Source organism: Dasypus novemcinctus, chromosome 24 (genome assembly GCF_030445035.2).
Source record: "Dasypus novemcinctus isolate mDasNov1 chromosome 24, mDasNov1.1.hap2, whole genome shotgun sequence".
NCBI lineage: Eukaryota > Metazoa > Chordata > Mammalia > Cingulata > Dasypodidae > Dasypus > Dasypus novemcinctus.
In genome coordinates, this window is record NC_080696.1 from 35865549 (window position 1) to 35883896 (window position 18348).

The 18348-nt window shown below is 37.2% G+C and overlaps 1 protein-coding gene across 9 annotated transcripts in view; it reads left to right on the forward strand.

The window, feature by feature from the left end:
• Positions 1-18348, forward strand: part of CBFA2T2 (CBFA2/RUNX1 partner transcriptional co-repressor 2) — a 176316-nt gene that overhangs the window by 145618 nt on the left and 12350 nt on the right. For all 9 annotated transcript variants that reach the window (XM_004462507.3, XM_004462510.4, XM_004462508.3 and 6 more), the window contains exons 5-9: positions 3564-3745; positions 4714-4967; positions 5924-6009; positions 6743-6938; positions 16984-17052. In XM_004462507.3, coding sequence (XP_004462564.1) covers positions 3564-3745; positions 4714-4967; positions 5924-6009; positions 6743-6938; positions 16984-17052 — 787 coding nt within the window. The remainder of the gene's footprint in view (positions 1-3563; positions 3746-4713; positions 4968-5923; positions 6010-6742; positions 6939-16983; positions 17053-18348) is intronic.

Sequence of the window (18348 nt, forward strand, 5' to 3'; positions counted from 1 at the left end):
GTGCCTTTGCTGTTTGGACTTAAGCTGAGGGCAGGAGAGGATGTGGGAAGGCAATATATGTGCCTTCCTAAATCCCATCTAGTCTTTTCTAATAGTGTCCACAACAATTGATCTTTCCTTTAACATAATTTTAAGGAACACTGTTCTAAATTATTGTGCTTATCGTGCATAAGTGAGACTGTTATATTTATACTGAATATACCCTTTTTAAGGAACTTTTTTATTTTTAAATAATTTTGTCCTCACAGTAGTACAGTAAAATCCCTAAATACCATTTATCCAGATTCTCCACTTGTTACCATTTTAACACATTTGCATTATCATTTTCTCTCCATTTCTTTGTTTCTTTGGAAACATTTTAGAGTAAACTGAAGATACTATACATTTAAATTCCTTAATACAGTTATCACATCAGGAAGTTAATAAAATACTAAAGCCCTGTTTATAGACATTTCTTCAGGTTTCATCAGTTGTTCCACTAATATTATTTTCAGCAAAAGAAAAAACATCCTTTTTGCTTTTTGTGGGTGGGCGTGTGGTGATCCTGGATCCTATTCAGAATCACACGTTGTATTAAGTGTCATGTATGTTTAATATTCTTTAATCTGGAACATTTTTTCAGTCTTTAATAATCTTGACTTTTTTGAAGAGTACAGGGTAGCTATATTATAGAATATTCTTCAATTTGGATTTTTCTGATACTTCTTCATGATTAGAGTTAGGTTTTACATTTTAGACGGAAATACTAGGTAATACTGAATGCTGTAAGGAAGCAATGATGTTAGTTAATTTATCCCATAATTGGTGATGGTAGCTTTGATCACTGCAATGTTACTGTTTTTTTTCCTGTTAAAGGATAGTTTTCAAAAAAAGATAAATTTATGATTCATACAGATAAAAAATGAACATGTCAGATTTTATTTAATTCATTATTAATGAGAGAATCTGTAAGATATACAACCAGTTCTAAGAAGAATCTGAAGGAAAAACACATGTAAAGATCAGGAATATTGATATGAATGGGCAAACAGACAAAACTGGTTTCTTCTATTGTTGGCAAAGGAAGTCAATTGAACCTCCCCTGGACATAATTTGCATGTCCATAGACAACCATGATTTTGCATTGCTAACAGTTAGTTATAACTTACAGAGTTGTAAATTAGCTTAGAAAGGAGAATTCAGATACCAGTGTGCTCTGAACGAAGGATGGGCAAACTATGACCTAAATCAGCTTAGAAAGGAGAATTCAGATACCAGTGTGCTCTGAACGAGGGATGGGCAAACTATGACCTAAATCAAGCTTGCCACATGCTACATGGTTTTGTAGTCCTGTAGCTGAGGCTGATTTTTACAGAACATTTACAGTCGATTTGGTAATCAGGAATACTAACTTTGGACCCCAATAAAAATAAATGAGGGAAGTGGACATGGCTCAAGTGATGGCATGTCCGTCTACCATATGGAGGGTCCAGGGTTTGGTCCCCAGGGCTCCTGACCTGTGTGGTAAAGCTGGCCCACACACAGTGTTTCCGCATGCAGTGAGTGCCGTGCCACGCAATGAGTGCCATGCAACCCCACAAGGAGAGCGGACCTGCGTGAAAAAAGTGCATCCTGCCCAGGAGTGGCACCGCACCCACAGAGAGTGGAGAGCTGACGCAGCAAGTGACGCAACAAAGAAAAGACTCAGTTTCCCAATGCCGCTGGATAATGCAAATGGAGGCAGAGGAACATGTAGCGAATGGACACAGAGCAGATAATGGGGGAGAAGGGGTGAGAAATAAATAAAATAAACCTTAAAAAAAGAAAAAAGTAAATGAGAGTGGATGTAGTCCAAGTAGTTGAATGCCTACATCCTATGTACAAGGTCCTGGGTTCCATCCCCGGTGCCTCAAAAAAAAAAAAAAAAAAATGTATTATGTTACCTGTTCTCCAACCCCATTCCCCAAATAAGGATTCCATTTTTCTCATTAGTAGTACACAGCATTACCAAAAAACTGTACTGAACTGATACTACTATGTTTTGATTTTGTCAGTTCAACATTTGTGGAAATTTGTTGAGAGATACATCATCTTACTGAGTTCCTAATACCAGTTATTAAAACTTTTTAAATTAGAGCATAGCATACATAAAGGAACATGCTTAGGTCTTAGGTACACAGCTTGTATTGAAGCTCTCTTCTAATGTCACTGAAGCCTTAGCTTCTCAGGGTAGCCTTTGGTGCCTTTTTCAGCCCTGAAACAGCTGTGCTAGTTCTATCTTGGTCTCCTTTCTATATGTCAGAGCTGGTAAACAATTATTTTCTCAAGACACTGGAATCAAGAAATGATGTGTAAAATTTGCCTTAATAAGAAATAATTAGCATGTTTCTTTTATTCATCAAAGGGCACATGTCACAAATGTAACAATCCGACATGATATTCTTTTCAATTAAGCTTTTATAGTTGCAGCAAGATTGAGGTTATAGAACTGACTACAGTCTTTTAGCAAGTGTGGTATATAGTCAAATTCCCTATTCTTATCTGTGTTATTTTGGAAAACAGCATGAGGTAGGTTGTTATGGCAGCTTTTTGGCTAGCATTTGGGTTTTGGCAATTTATCTCTCTTTTAAAACAGTCACTAATTATGGTGCCTGCTAAATTAACTCTTGGTGAAGGGATGACTACTTGCATGTATTAAAACTCTCCTTTCTTTTGCTCATCTGTTTCCCTTGAATAAAAGCCTGCTATTGTTGTCCTAGCATGAACTGTTTTTAAATTGGGGGGGGGGGGATAATACTTCTTATTTTATGGGTTTTTTTTTTAATAAAAGGAATATAGGAAAAGTAATTAAATATATGAAAGAATTAAAATTATGATTTAAAAAGAGTTTTTCACAAGATTTATCCCTATTAAAGGTTTTTTACAGTTTACAGAAGGAAAAATATCAGTGCATAATTAATTAGGAAAGTCTGGGGTGCCAAAGTTTCTAGTCTGAGATTTCTTCCCTTCATTCCTGTCACTCCCCCTATTCCTTTTCAAAACCCTATGTTCCAACCAAACCATAATAATCACCATTCCCAGAATTCCATGATAGCTGTCAGAAAACACGAAGGAAAGGTTGTTTGAGCAGTAGTATCAGAGATGAATTGGGATTCAGGAAAGAGAAACCAGGGCTAGTAGTGATAGAGTAGGAAAGAGTGAATCCCTTCTATTCCTCTGTAGGCAGTAGTAGTAATTCTCTAATTGACCAAAGTCTTAATATGTAAAATTTTTAAACTGTTATATTCAACAAACATTTATTGAGCTTTGACTACTCTGTATTAAGCCACAAGTGAATAGGGCACCTTCCCAAAGGGAATTTCCATCTTGTAGGAGCAACAGAAAAGTCAACTTATAATTCAAGTACAGTGTAATAGATGTTACTTTACTCACAGAAAAGGCATATATGCACATCAGACTGATAAGGAGTCAGGGCTTTGTCCTGTGTCCCCTAGTTTGTGAAAGACTTTTGAGGTGCTGAGCCCTGATGGGTAGGGCCTGACACTGGGGAAAACTGCTTCTAGTCCCTGCCTCCTCTTTTCAAGGCTAACCTGCCTCTGCTGCAGCGAGAATTGCTGCACTGTGCTCGCGCTGCCAAGCAGACCCCATCCCAGTACCTGGCTCAGCATGAACACCTTCTGCTCAATACAAGTATTGCATCGCCTGCTGACTCTTCTGAGCTGCTCATGGAGGTACATGGAAATGGGAAGAGGCCCAGTCCTGAGAGGTGAGCAGAGAAGAGCTTTGTTGCCCTTGCTTTTCTAAAACCAATCAGACTTTCTCCTTTGATTGTGAAAGAAAAAGAAATTGATTGCTGTGGTTGTAGATGGGTAGAGTCAGTCTTAGAATTTCTAAGGTTAGTTTGCTGTGTCCCAGCATCAAGCATGGAATGAGTCTAAAATCTCTGGAGTAGTTCTCAGACATGAATATTTTTCAAAAACTCTTCAGATGACTCTGTTATGCCCTTGGTGACAAACTACTCTGGAGCATTCTATGTGTCCAGTGCTTCAGAAGCATAAATACAATCTGCCAAATGCATTTTTTTCCTGATATGTGAAGTTTTGCAAAAGTATAACAATTATGGACATTTGTTAATCACTGTTATTAAAAAGATTAGTACTCTATGAATTTATTCTAGAAAATACAGTATGATGGTTACTACCATATTCTATGATTTTTCAAGGAAGCATTATTTTAACAACAGTGGAACATTTTTGTTACAATTGAGGCTGAGTGACTGAAAACCCTACCAGTTTACAAGTGAATTAGTTATGTGAGCCTCTTTTCTCCCCTTTAGAGAATTTTTTATTTCCAGTGACTCACTTCCATAGTAACAAATTTCACCTCAAAACATTCCTCAACATAATTAAACCCTATAATCCTCCATATTCCTATTACATAAATCAATGCTGTCATCTCCTTATTCTCTCCCTTCTTGAAGATTAGATGTTATTATTGCATGGTTATGGATGAATTTGACCTCACTTTTCATGTTGGAATATATCAGCGATTGACTTTATTTGCCTGGTCCCTGAAGACATTTTTCAGTTCATGCCTCTTGTACAAACCCCTCCTTACAGTTTTCCTGTTTAGGAAAACCCATAGCACAGTACTTAGCACAAACTAGGTGCTTAGGAACTATTCGTGTGAACATTTGCTGACAGGCTCAGACATGTACTTCTGGTACTTCTGTAGGAGAGAAGAGAATAGTTTTGAAAGAGATACAGTTCCTCCCGAGCCTCCTGCCAAGAGAGTATGTACCATCAGCCCTGCTCCCCGGCACAGTCCTGCCCTTACTGTGCCCCTCATGAATCCTGGGGGCCAGTTCCATCCCACTCCTCCACCTCTTCAACACTACACCTTAGAAGATATTGCAACTTCACATCTGTATCGTGAACCCAACAAGATGCTAGAGCACCGGGAAGTTCGTGATAGACACCACAATCTTAGTAAGTAATATGAGTAGCATGGAAATGATTTAAATTCAGATTGAATCCTTGGGAAACCTATCTTAGACTCATAATTTTAGGATCAGTATTCTATCCTAACTGTAATATGTAAGAAAATAGTTTATAATAAAATACACAAGGAAAGTATCTTATAATAGAAAATGTTAATGCTCAGGCATGACTATACTAGAAGATATAATTAAATAATGACATTTTTAAACTAATACAAAATCACTGAATATAACACCTATAAATTCTGACTCATTTTGAATGACTTGTCTGATGTGTGAATATATCTCAATAAAACTGCTTTTTAAAAAAAAATTCAGACTGATACAGGAGTTAGCATGTCAAATACTATGACTAGTGTGGCCATATGTGACATGATTTTTCAAAATGGTTGATGGTTCTTGGTTTTAAATATACCCTTGATTTACATGGTCATTGCATTCCTGTTTAAACCATGCAAAAAAATATTTGGACAATACTAAACTGTTTCAAAATTGTACCAGTATGCATTCTACGTGGGGTGGTTAAGCATTGGTATTACATCACATACCTGTCAACATTTACTGTTATCTCACATTTTAATTTTTTCCAATATGTAGAGATGCAATGGTATCATAATGAAGTTTTTATTTGTAGTTCCCTGACTAATAATTTTGGGTATATTTTTTATGTTGATGGGCCATTTGTACTGTCTTGCCTGTGACATACCTGTTTATTTCTCTTTCTTTTGTGCTTTTTGTCTCATAATTGATCTGTAGGAGTTCTTTATGTATTCTGAATAGCAGTCCTTCGTTGGGTATCTATCATTTTGTGGCTCCCAAACTTCATTAACAATCATTACCTCAATTGCATGCTTAAAATTATAAGCTCAAAGAATGTGTATTTACTTGGAAGAATTCTGTTCTATATTCTTCCCTCAATCTCCAGATTTCATTTCTTTCTAATAGGTCTGAATGGAGGCTATCAAGATGAGTTGGTAGACCATCGTTTGACAGAAAGGGAATGGGCTGATGAATGGAAACATCTTGATCATGTAAGAATCTTGTAACATAGTTTTTCTGTTTATGACTCTTCATTCTTAATATTATCTGTAGTTAATATTGTGTGTATATACATAAAGTGAAATAACTATAGCCACAATGTCTTTGTAATAAAGAACTCCCAGATTTGCCATTTTCTGTATGAATGAGCCTCTTCTTTGAATGATGTCCAGCTGGTGCAGTTAGAGGGAGCAGGTGTCAGCTAGTGTAAAGTTAGGTACTCACTTGTTCAGACTGGATGATTTTCTTCTTTGAAGTCATTTTGAATAGGTTGCATTAATTTTCTTAAAAATCAGTCTTATTAATACATGTTAAGGCATTCATTAACTTCACTGTGCTTTAATTTCACAGTTGCATTAATTTCACTGTGATTTTTGCCCCATGCAGGTAAAGTCTGTTTTGAAGCAAACCTTCTAAAACTTGCATGGCATTGTTAATGTCCTTGTATAGTTCAGTAAAACTGATTTACCCACTATTCCCTCGACTTGAGAGAGTCACTCCCAAATCTCTGTGGTGGGTTGATCCCTTCAAGTTATAAGCCAAATGAAGTATGTATGTAATTTTGAAGAGGCAAGAAGAAAGATTTTCATATAAACTTGGTTTTCCTAAACCTGTAAAATACTTAAACTTTCATTCTCCGTATTTTGTTTACCTGTTATTGATTTTCATTGTTGCTTGTTTGAGTTTCCTCATCTCTTCGCTGCCTGACTTCCTCCTCTGACTCAGGCCCTGAATTGCATTATGGAAATGGTAGAGAAAACAAGGCGCTCCATGGCAGTTCTGCGGCGCTGTCAGGAATCTGATCGTGAAGAACTCAACTACTGGAAGAGACGATACAATGAAAACACAGAGATGAGGAAAACAGGGAGTGAGTTGGTCTCCAGGCAGCACAGCCCTGGGAGCACAGATTCTCTAAGCAATGGTAAGGGGAGAGTCTACATGGAACCCAAAATAGCCATCAGCCACTGGACTCTCACCTAAGATGGCAAAGAAGGCTGTATGTATTTTACTTCAAAGGAAAGTGGTACCAGATTGTGGAGTCAGGGAGGCCTGGTGATTGTAAGAAATAAATGTGAAAAAATGTGAAGCACTCAGGTCCAGTACCTCATAGAGAGTGAGAATATTTTTGATTATTCTGTTTTTAACTTTCTTTATATATATGCTAGATGATGATCAAAGAGTGTTTGCTTATTAAATTCAGCCTGTCTGAATGTAGTAGTAGATCTTTTCATATCACATTTATTCCTCACAGTAGCCCTGAAAGTGTTGATTTTACCTTCCCTCCTCTTCGTCTCCCTCCCCATTCGGAGAAATACAATTTATGAACTACTGCCTGGTGGCCTCCTATAAAAGGTTTTACTGTACCCAACTGGATTGTTACTCAAACTGTCCCATCTTGCCTTTTCCCAGACTGAAGCAACAGAAACATGAGCAACTCTTCTCTGTCTCATGTCTAGGAAGCCATAGCTGTTCCTCAAAAATTTTCCGTCAAATTTCACCCAGTAACTGAAAATTTTCCCTATCCAAAAGCACAGCATGAGGGGTGATCTGTGATCAGACTCTTTTCCCACTCACCCACTGCAAGTTACCAGGGAAAGAGACTCTCTTATGACAGACCTGGCTCCTGGATGTTCCATAGAAGACTACTGTTACTTTCAAAAAGACTACAAAAAATTTTGAGGCAAAGCTAGAATTAATATTATGTGCCCAGACATTGGTAACTAAGGAATCCCACCCCCAACCTTACCCACAGCAATGACTTTTGAGCCAACAATAAATTAACACCTTTATATGGAATAACTAGGAACAGCAAGACATCAAAGAAGACATATATAGTATGATCCACTCATAGGAACATCCAAAGCAGACAAAGCTAATCCTCAGATATCCCCTCACCATCTGAACCCTTCCCAAATATTCACTATAATAACTTGCAGAAATTTACCCAAAGTTCACCATCCATATCACAAACCCTCCATGCATGCGTGCAGCTGAGATGATATAGAGGGCAGAGTAAGCTACATTCATGCATCCAGACAGGATTGCAAGTCTTTGCTGGTGTCATTTAAAACTGCTCTGTATTACCACTGCTCATCTGTCTCACCCTTTCTTTGGGGGTTTACCTAGGGTGACCATATGTTCCAAATTTGTTGGGGACAGTCCCAGTTTATACCTCTTATTTTGTCATAATTACTAGTACCACTTCCATCCCTCTGAAAAATGAGAATAATTTGGATGATAAATTATATTGTCATTGTTATATTAGCTCTTCATGGATTCCAGTGTTTCCTTCTGTCACGTTTATGAGGGCACTATTCCACCAGCCTAAATTGAACAGTAGTTTTTAATATCTTTATATATATACATTAGACATATTTAGTATTTTATTTCATTGTTTATTTCTGTTATCATCTATGTTCCTTGCAGTGTAGAAGGAAAACATAATTCATATCCTAAATAAGCATGCTGTTCAGAATATTTGACAAAACCAGTTCTAGAAACCATTTGTTACTGGGCTGCGATACTGGGAGGAACTTGCACCAAGATATGTTGAGCACTGTTTGCTTCATCAAGAAAGCCTAACTATGAAAAGAGTTGACTGAACTAAGAGTATGCTTAGAAACATAGTTGTTTTGCATTCTGGCACAAGTTCCTTATCTCTCAACAGACCAGTAACAGTTTGCAAGTAGGTACTTTGAGTGGAATTGTCCTAGACTTTGCAGTATTAGTGGGTATAGTATACAAACATACTGATGAGTTTTAAATAATTAGATAAATAGTGTTTTAAATGTTTTAGGTTATGCAGAAATCCTTTGTGGGTTTTAATTATAAGTATTTTAGTGATTTGAGGGAATTTGATTAGAGGCTTTGGATGGGCATTATTTCTCTTCCAATTCAAAGGAATGGAATATAGGTTCCCTCTATCAGGAAATTTGTAATTCATAATATTTTTAGGGACAGACCTTGTTCTGATAACAAGGGATATATTTTAGTATTTATTTAAGTATGCATAAATAAGTGCCAAAATCATAAGGAAGAACAAGAATATGATTATCCCTGAAATCAGGAGAGTGATTTCCTTTGGAGAACAGAGGAGGGAATGATACAAATGGGATAGAGTGCTGAGTGAGCTCTATTCATCTATAATTTGTTCTCTGGACACAGTTGCAAATCTTGCTAGCATCATTTAAATATGGTGGTGGCTAACTATTTTACCTTTTGGGGATTTGGGGGTAGCTTGCAGTGTTTCTCTTTCTTGACCTGGGTGTTTATGGGTGTTCACTTTATAATTTTTCATTATATTTTTATTAATTTCTAGCCTTCTGATATTTTGCAATTAAAGTTTAAAAAAAAAAGAAATAATCAAACTGACTCAACTGTCAGTATTCCCAGTTTTTCATGTAATAAGAGTCAACCCAGGTGTTGATTACACACAAACTTTCTGGGCCCTTCCCTGGAGATTTGAATTCAGGGATCCAGGAATCTTAGATATATACAATTGACTAGTTTCATAATGCAAGTCTAGGGAAACTGCATACAGTTAAGTCCAGAGTAGATAAGCCCCATCCACAGTCACAGGGCTTCTTTGTAGCATTTCCGTGGCAAACATGAGCAAACAGTCAAGGATGACTGAATTCTAGAAGTAAGTGTAATATCAAAGGTTAGAAACCAAAACAAAAGAGAAGAAACGGAATTAATTAATGGCAGCTCTTCAGAGGACTCTGGGCTTGAAGAGTTGAGAACTACTTTATGTACAATATCGTTTAATTCTCAGAACAACCTTATGAGGGAGGTATCTTTATACTCAGTGAAACTGCATGGTTCATTATAAAAAACAGAAATGAATCAAGAAGTTATAGTTCATGAATACCAAACTGAAGAATTCTGAAATGTAGCTGAGATGTGCTGTTAGAATTTTGTACTGATTTTTTAAATATCTAAATAAAATGTAAGTTTATATTCTCAGCATATTCTCACGTAATTACAGATTTTATAAACGTAATTGCATTGTCTATACAATATTCTACTATCTAAATATCCAGTAATTTCCTTAAGCCATTCCTATTGCTGAATGTGTAAATTTTTGTTTTTGTCTCTCGGTGAATAATTCAATATTAAAGATGTTTATATATAAAGCTTTTTCAAACATCTTGCATTTTTCCTTTAGGAAATTTTCTTAGCTGTAAAATTGATGGGTTATGAAATATAGGTATTTTTGTTCATTTGATCTTGGTTTGTTTTGATAATTAGAAAAGCTAATATTCACTAGGTTAAATCTATCATTTTCCTTTATGATTTGTTTCTTGACCTTGATCCCCACCCAGGGTACAATAAATTTGCATCAGTATTATTTTCAAGTTTTGTGTATTCTGGGTATTAGAATTCTAACTTAATTTTTTCCAAATACTTTAAGTTGTCCTACCATCAGTTTTCTTTTTTTTATAGGATGTATTGGGGATTGAACCCAGGACTTAATACATGCGAAGCAGGCGCTCAATCACTGAGCTCCACCTTACTATCAATTAATGATAACTGTACTTTAACTATTGAAATAGCATTATCATATACTACATTCTGTTAATCTTCAGTCTGTTTCCTTCATTGACTTTTCTGACTATATTAATATTGCATTGTTTTGTTTTGTTTTTTCCCCCTTTCAGTAATAATAGCTTATTGGGCACTTGCTATGTACCAGCCAGTGCTAAGTCCTTTATATGTGTTACCTCATATATTTCTCAAAACTCCTTTTGAAATATAAGAACTACTATTCTTTCACATTTGACAAAACAGAGGCTTAAATTAGTATGGCATTATGATTCCAGAACCAGCACACACTCTTAGCAATTGTAGTATACAGCTTCCCAATATAATATCAAACTTTTAATTATTATGGATTTAGAATATGTTTTAATATCTGGTAATATTAGACCCACTTTATTTTCTTATATTTTAACTTATTCTTTAAATGGAATTTTAAAAAATTAATTGCTTTTTAAAAGGCCAAACAGTACATAATATATATAAAGTAAATTTGAATATCTGCTCCTGCCCCCTTTTCTTTTATCTAACTCTAATATAGTTCATACTCAGTTTCCCCAATTGTCCTCAAAATGTTTTTTTTTTTTTTTTTTGGTAACAGCATTTTTTTTTAAGATTTATTTTTTATTATTTCTCTCCCCTTCCTCCTACCTCCCCCCCATTGTCTGTTCTCTGTGTCCACTTGCATTCTTGTCAGCGGCACTGGGAATCTGTGTCTCTTTTTGTTGCATCATCTTGCTGTGTCAGCTCTCCATGTGTGCGGTGCCACTCCTGGGCAGGCTGTACTTTTTTTTTGCGCGCGGGGCCCCCCTACGTGGGGGACACCCCTGTGTGGCACTGCACCCCTTTCGCATATCAGCACCGTGCGTGGGCCAGCTCACCACACAAGTCTGAAGGCCCTGGGTTTAAACCCTGGGCCTCCCATATGGTGGGCGGATGCCAAATCAGTTGAGCCAAATCGCTTCCCGTAACAGCATTTTTTAGATAAAATTCATCCATTTAAAATGTACTTTTAGTGGTTTTTAGTATATTTACAGACCTTTGTAACCATCACCACAATCCATTTCAGAATAGTTTCATTATGCCAGCAAGAAACTCCATAACCTTTAGCAGTCATCCCCTATTTCCCCATTTTCTCTAGTCCTAGACAACCACTAATCTACTATTTTGTCTGTATAGATTTACCTATTCTGGACATATAAATGGAATCATGGCAACTAGTGTTTTTTTGACTGGCTTTTTATACATAGCATGATGTTTCCAAGGTTCATCCATGTTGTCGCATATGTGTGTACTTCATTTTTATTGCTAAGTAATATTCTATTGTGTGAATATACTACATTTTACTTATTCATTCATCAATTAATAGACATTTGATTTGCTTCCACTTTTTGGCTATTATGAATTAATTTTGCTATAAACATTTGTGTATAGGTCTCTATGTAGGCATACATTTTCATTTCTCTTGGTTATATACCCAGGAATGGAATTGCTCAGTCATATGGCAACTGTCTTTTTCAAAGTGGCTGTACCATTTTGTGTTCTCAACAGCATTGATATCTTATAGTGCTGAGCAATTTTTCATGTGCTTATTGATCATTTGTATGTCTGCTTTGGTGAAATGTTTATTCAGATCTTCTTTGGCCCCTTTTTTAAATTATTTGTCTCTTTATTATTAAACTGTAAGAATTCTTTATTCTGGATACATACACATTCTGGATACATGAAAAGATTCAGATAAATGATTTGCAGATATGTTCCCCATTCTGTAGTCTTTTCACTTTCTAGTTGATGTTCTTTGAAGTGCAAACTTTTTTTTTTATTTTAATGATATCTAATTTATTAATTTTTTCTTTCATCACTTGAGCTTTTGGTGTCATGTTTAAGAAACCATTGGCTAATCTGAAGTCATAAATAGTCATACATATGTTTTCCTCTATGTTTAATAGTTTTAATTCTTTTTTTTTTTTTAAGATTTATTTATTTATTTAATTCCCCCCCTCCCCTGGTTGTCTGTTCTCTGTGTCTATTTGCTGCGTCTTGTTTCTTTGTCTGCTGTTGTCGTCAGTGGCACAGGAAATGTGGGCGGCGTCATTCCTGGGCAGGCTGCACTTTCTTTCGTGCTGGGCGGCTCTCCTTACGGGTGCACTCCTTGCGCGTGGGGCTCCCCTACACGCCTACGCGTGGGACACCCCTGCATGGTGCGGCACTCCTTGCGCGCATCAGCACTGCGCATGGGCCAGCTCCACACGGGTCAAGGAGGCCCCGGGGTTTGAACCGCGGACCTCCCACGTGGTAGATGGACACCCTAACCGCTGGGCCAAGTCCATTTCCCATAGTTTTAACTCTTATATTTGATTCATTTTGAGTTAATTTTTGTACATGATATGTAGATGGGGGTCCAATTTCATTCTTTTGTATGTGAATGTCCACTTGTCCCAGTTTATGTCTGTCTTTTTTTTTTTTAAGGAGGTACTGGTGATTGAACCTGGGACCTTGTATATGTGAAGCAGGCACTCAACACTGAGCTACACTTGCTCCCCTTTAGTCTATTTTAATCTAGATGAATCCTTTACATTAATTTTGTCGTGTCATTGACATTTTTGAAAAGCCCAGGCAAGTTGTTAGTATTGAAGAGAATTTTTTAAAATATAGTTTAACATAAACGATATTATTCTAAAATACAGCAATTTGCTTTTTTCACTCAACAAAAGACAATGCTTATAACAGTTATCATATAATTCATAAGGATATGATATATGGATATGTCAGGGAAGCAGATGTGGCTCAAATGATAGGGCTTCCACCTACCATATGGGAGGACTCGGGTTCAATCCCTGGAGCCTCCTGGTGTAAAAGAGAAAGCATGCCTGTGTGGTGAGCCAGTGCTCCCACAGTGAGCCAGTGCCTGTGCAGGTGAGTCATGCAGCAAGATGTTGACACAACAAAAGAGAGACAAAGGGGAGAGTCAATGTGACATGCAATAGAAACCAGGAACTGAGGTGGCACAGCTAACAGGGAGGTCCCCAGGATCGAATCCTGGTGAACCCTAGAGGAGAAAAAATGAGAAGACCAGGAAGAAATAGATACAGAAGATCACACAGCAAATGAATACAGACATCAAAAACGGCAGGACAAGGGAAAGGGGCGGGGAATAAATAAATCAGTCTTTTTTTTAAAAAAAGGATATATCAGTCCATATAGATCTAGGGCTGGACATTTTGATGCTTGCTTCTTATCTTGAAATCAGTTGTCTCCACTGAGGAAGGAGGCAGGCACTACAATAGGCTGCTTTCTAAATCAAAACAGGCGATAGGATGCAAATTTCAGAAAGGAATAATAGCCTTATCTTCTCACCGTCCTTTTTTTTTTTAAAGATTTGTTTATTTCTCCCCACCCTTTTGTTGTTTGCACTTGGTGTGTCTGTCATCTTTTTTTAAGAGCTTAACCCAGGATCCCTGATGTAGGAGGGAGGTACCTAATTGCTTGAGCCCCACCTCTCTCCCCTGCTCTGTTGCGTGTCTCATTATATTTTTTCTTCTTGTGTCTCTTGCATCATCTTGTATGTCAGTTTGCCGTGCCTGCCTGTTACCCCAGCTGGCTGTCCTCTTTAGGAGGCGCCAGGAACTGAACCACGGAGTCCTATGTGGTAGGCGGGAGCTCAGTCTCTTGAGCCACATCCTCTTCCTCACCATTCTTGAAGAGCATCCTTGGTCCATGTCTCTTATCAGAGGGGTGGGACCATTCTCTGAAAGAGAATTTGGCCAGCTTCCAATCTGCTAGTATTAATGATTATGATATAGAGGTTTCAGTTATGATTCAAGTGTTTCCCTGTCTCTACACTGAGGCATTCACGTGAGAATTGGCAGAGGGGAGAGGAATTTTTGTTTTTGTTTTTGTTTTTGCTTGGTATAATCTGAATCAGTTATTTCCTTAACATTGTTAGACCTCGTAAAATCCCATAGACTCTTCCCTAAAATCTGGGGTTTCCTGGTATAAGGAGAAAAAGCAGCTCAACTCTTTCATGGACCATTCAGTTATGTGGTTAGCCCTTACTTCCATTTAAATCCAAGTTTGGTAGTTATGCTTCCTGTATATTCTCTAGTACCCGATTCTTAGGATCTCATTCAAGTTTAGAAGTTCTGCCTCGTTTTTAAAAAAAAAAAAAATTTCAAGTCTTGCTGATTGTGGGCACTGGGTTTTTCTCCCAAAAGACACCCCTTTGACTTCCCACACGTTAGAGCACCGTAATGATGAGATCTATCTCCCAACACTGTGACAATTTAATCCACATTCATTAAGACTGAAAATATTGCTAACATAGAAACCAGTTACTGTTTGTTTTCAGAAGTCACAAATTGGTGATATAAAGGTGTGTTTTGTTTAGTCTGCAGTTTAATTGTTTTAAATTAGTATTTAACACATACTTAATAGAACATTTCCCCAGAAGATTCAAATTTCCATCTTTTGTAAAATAAAGAAATGTGGTAATACAGGCAGCACTGGATTCAGGCTAACTGCTGTCACCTTTAGCTAGAGGTAGTATGTGCAGCCCAGTCACCTCATTCCTCCTTTCTGAGAGGTTTATTATTTGTGTTATTTGCCTGACCTTTGGTTATGATAACCTTTTTTCCTTTTTTTAAGATTTATTTTTATTTCTTTCTCTCCCCTCCCCCCACCCCAGTTGTCTGCTCTCTGTCCATTCGCTGTGTGTTCTTCTGTGTCTGCTTGTATTCTTGTCAGCGGCACCAGGAATCTGTGTGTCTTTTTGTCACGTCATCTTGCTGCATCAACTCTCCATGTATGTGGTGCCACTCCCGGGCAGGCTGTACTCTCTTTTGCACGGTGTGGCTCTCCTTATGGGCACATTCCTTGCCCGTGGGCTCCCCTACACGGGGGACACCCCTGCGTGGCATAGCACTCCTTGCGCACATCAGCACTGTGCATGGGCCAGCTCACCACATGGGTCAGTAGGCCCTGGGTTTGAACCCCGGACCTCCCATGTGGTAGGCGAACACTCCATCCATTGAGCCAAGTCTACTTCACCTTTAATAGGTTTTTTAGTGAATCCTTTGAAAACCTTAACCATCTGTCTCTTTTATAGTTAGAGATAGAAAAACAGTTACCCTGCCTTCTGAAAATACCCTAAGAAGGTCCCTAGCTTCCAGGCATGTCCTGAGTAAGCTGAAAGGCTCCTTTAAGATCAAATGCTTCTTTAGGTACCCCTCATCCTTTACATAAGTCAGAATTTAAATGCTGAGAACTGGGCAAGTACAAAGAACATATTGATGATGGGAATGAGGTGGCTTCTTCTTGGTCTGCCAAGGCTTCCTTACCTCTCCTCACAAGTAAGTAAATGATTCTTCTGTCATTTAATATTAGGCGATACCTTATCTATACATTTCAGATCCTTTTTCTCATTGTTTTTCCTCTTTTAAGACTTAAAGTTGACACCCTATCTTCTCCTTAGCTATGTTACTTGAGCTATTCCAGTCCTAGATTTTTTTCCCTGTATCTATTTCATGAATCTCATAAGTTTCTAGGTGTTTGACAAATGGCCACATGAATCAGACCTCACCTGTGTTAAAAGAGCACCTTTCAGTTTTCTTTTTATTGTGAATGTACTAAATGCCACTGAATTGCGTACTTTAAAATGGTTACAATGGTAAATTTATGTATATTTTGCTACAATGAAAAAGCTTTAAAAATTATTACCCTGGCACTGATAACATTAAATAGACTTAATTTCTGACTTTCTTTTAGCAGTGGAACCAACAAGCCTGGGTTGCCTCTTTGGGGTACATTTTGAAATGGCACTGTTCTAGAGAAAAGCATTTTCTTTACTGCTTGTTTTCTTTTTTTCTTAGTTTAGTTTATAAACATTTTAAGTAACTTTAAAGGGAGCTCCTTTAAATCATATAAAGATTGAGAGTTGCCAGGTAATAAGCTGTGTTCATGACAAATCCTACAGAGCAGTTTCCAGAGACCCATGCACGATAGAGACAATTAAATTATACATGGACATGTGTAAATACATAAACTTAAATATCTGTGTGTATTTATATTTATATTTTGGTGATTACCTTATGTAAAAATATGCGTGTAAAAATACATGCTATAGAAAAAGTTAGGACATACAGATTAGGAAAAAAAATTATGTCCTCCTTAGATGAGTAAAAAGAAAATGAAGATCATTTAATCTCACTACTTTGAAATACTGTTAATATTTGATGTGTGTATGTATTTTTAAAATTAAGTGTACTAATTTATAATCTGATTTTTATCCCTTCTCAGAATATTTTTTGCATATTTTTAAAGACATATTTGAATCCTAAGTGGTGAATGAGAGGTCTGATAAATTGTTTCATAAAAATAAAACATTGTATTATAGACAGCTTCTGAACCTATGCCGTTTATTTCTCCTGCAGACTCCCAGAGAGAATTCAACAGCAGGCCAGGAACAGGATATGTTCCTGTAGAGTTTTGGAAAAAAACTGGTAAGTATCTGTTTGCTTACAGGTTGTATATACTCACTAATTTGTGTAAGCATGAGTACTTCCTCTTTTGGCAAGATAGAGGATTGAACTAACCTCACACTTGTAATATTACCCTTATGCAACTACTAGCCTTCTTTTCCTTCTTGCCTCATCTTCTGTATGTGGGACAGGGACAACCTGGAATATCCATGAACGGTTATTTTAATTTATAGCATGACACCACAACAAAATATTTTACCATTAAAAATAATTTGGAAAACTACATAGCAACTTGGAAAAATCTTTGCAGTGTGAAACAGGAAAATGTATATTACCAAGAAGTAAAAGAGAATCATGGGAAGTGAAGATAGCGTTTGTTAAGGAAGAATATTTGTTAAGATCTCCTTGATAACTAGTATCACCAATACTGTAAGGAAAGTTTGGAAGTTGATGATCCCTCTTCTGGCTTTTAGGAGAGTCACTGAAACTTTACTGTGATTGGGAGTCATCCAGTAGTATTAAAATGCAAGTTCCTGAGCTCCCTGAGATTCTGATTCAATAGATCTGAAGCTCCAGAACCTGAATTTTTATGACCTCTCTAGATGATGCTGATATGGGTGAGCTAGAAGCTGCTCTTTGTCCCTAACTCACCCAACTTCTACATGTACAAGAGAAAATCTATTTTGAAGGCAAGCTATGGGACAGTGGGGAGAGGTAGTACACTCAGGAACTATTCCCTTCTATTTACATAAAATTGAAAAGAAAGATGGGAGTGCAGGTTGGCTTCCTCAGAGTAGTTAATTCTCTGTTTGTTTTTTTGTTGTTCCTTTTTTTTTTTTTTTTTTAACTCTGCGATAATTTTATTAAAACTGGTACAGAGCGATTTGGGCCAAAGCTTTTCTGGGCCAGTCACTTCTCTTGGCAGTTGGTAAGAAGGTTAGCCCAGTTACTGTCATCTTGGGAGATTCCTTTCATTACCTATGTTTAAGAGCCCAACTTTGCCATTGAGGCAGTCTTGATTTGAGTCCTTACTCTGCTGCCATTTGTGACTTTAGGTGACCTTCAGCAAGATATTTACCTGCAAGGATTCCCAGTTTATCCATCCTCAAACTGAGAGGATAAAGTGTACCTAAGAGCATTGTTATACTGGCTCAATAAGAGGCACTTAATATATATTTGATATCCAGTAAAAGGCCTATGAGGGTTAACTGTGATAAGCTATGGTATACCCACATGGACACCAAGAGTGAAGGAAGCATTGGAATTGAGTATCAAGTCAGCATCATCCTTGGCCTTTAGAAAGGCTTCCCTTTTTAG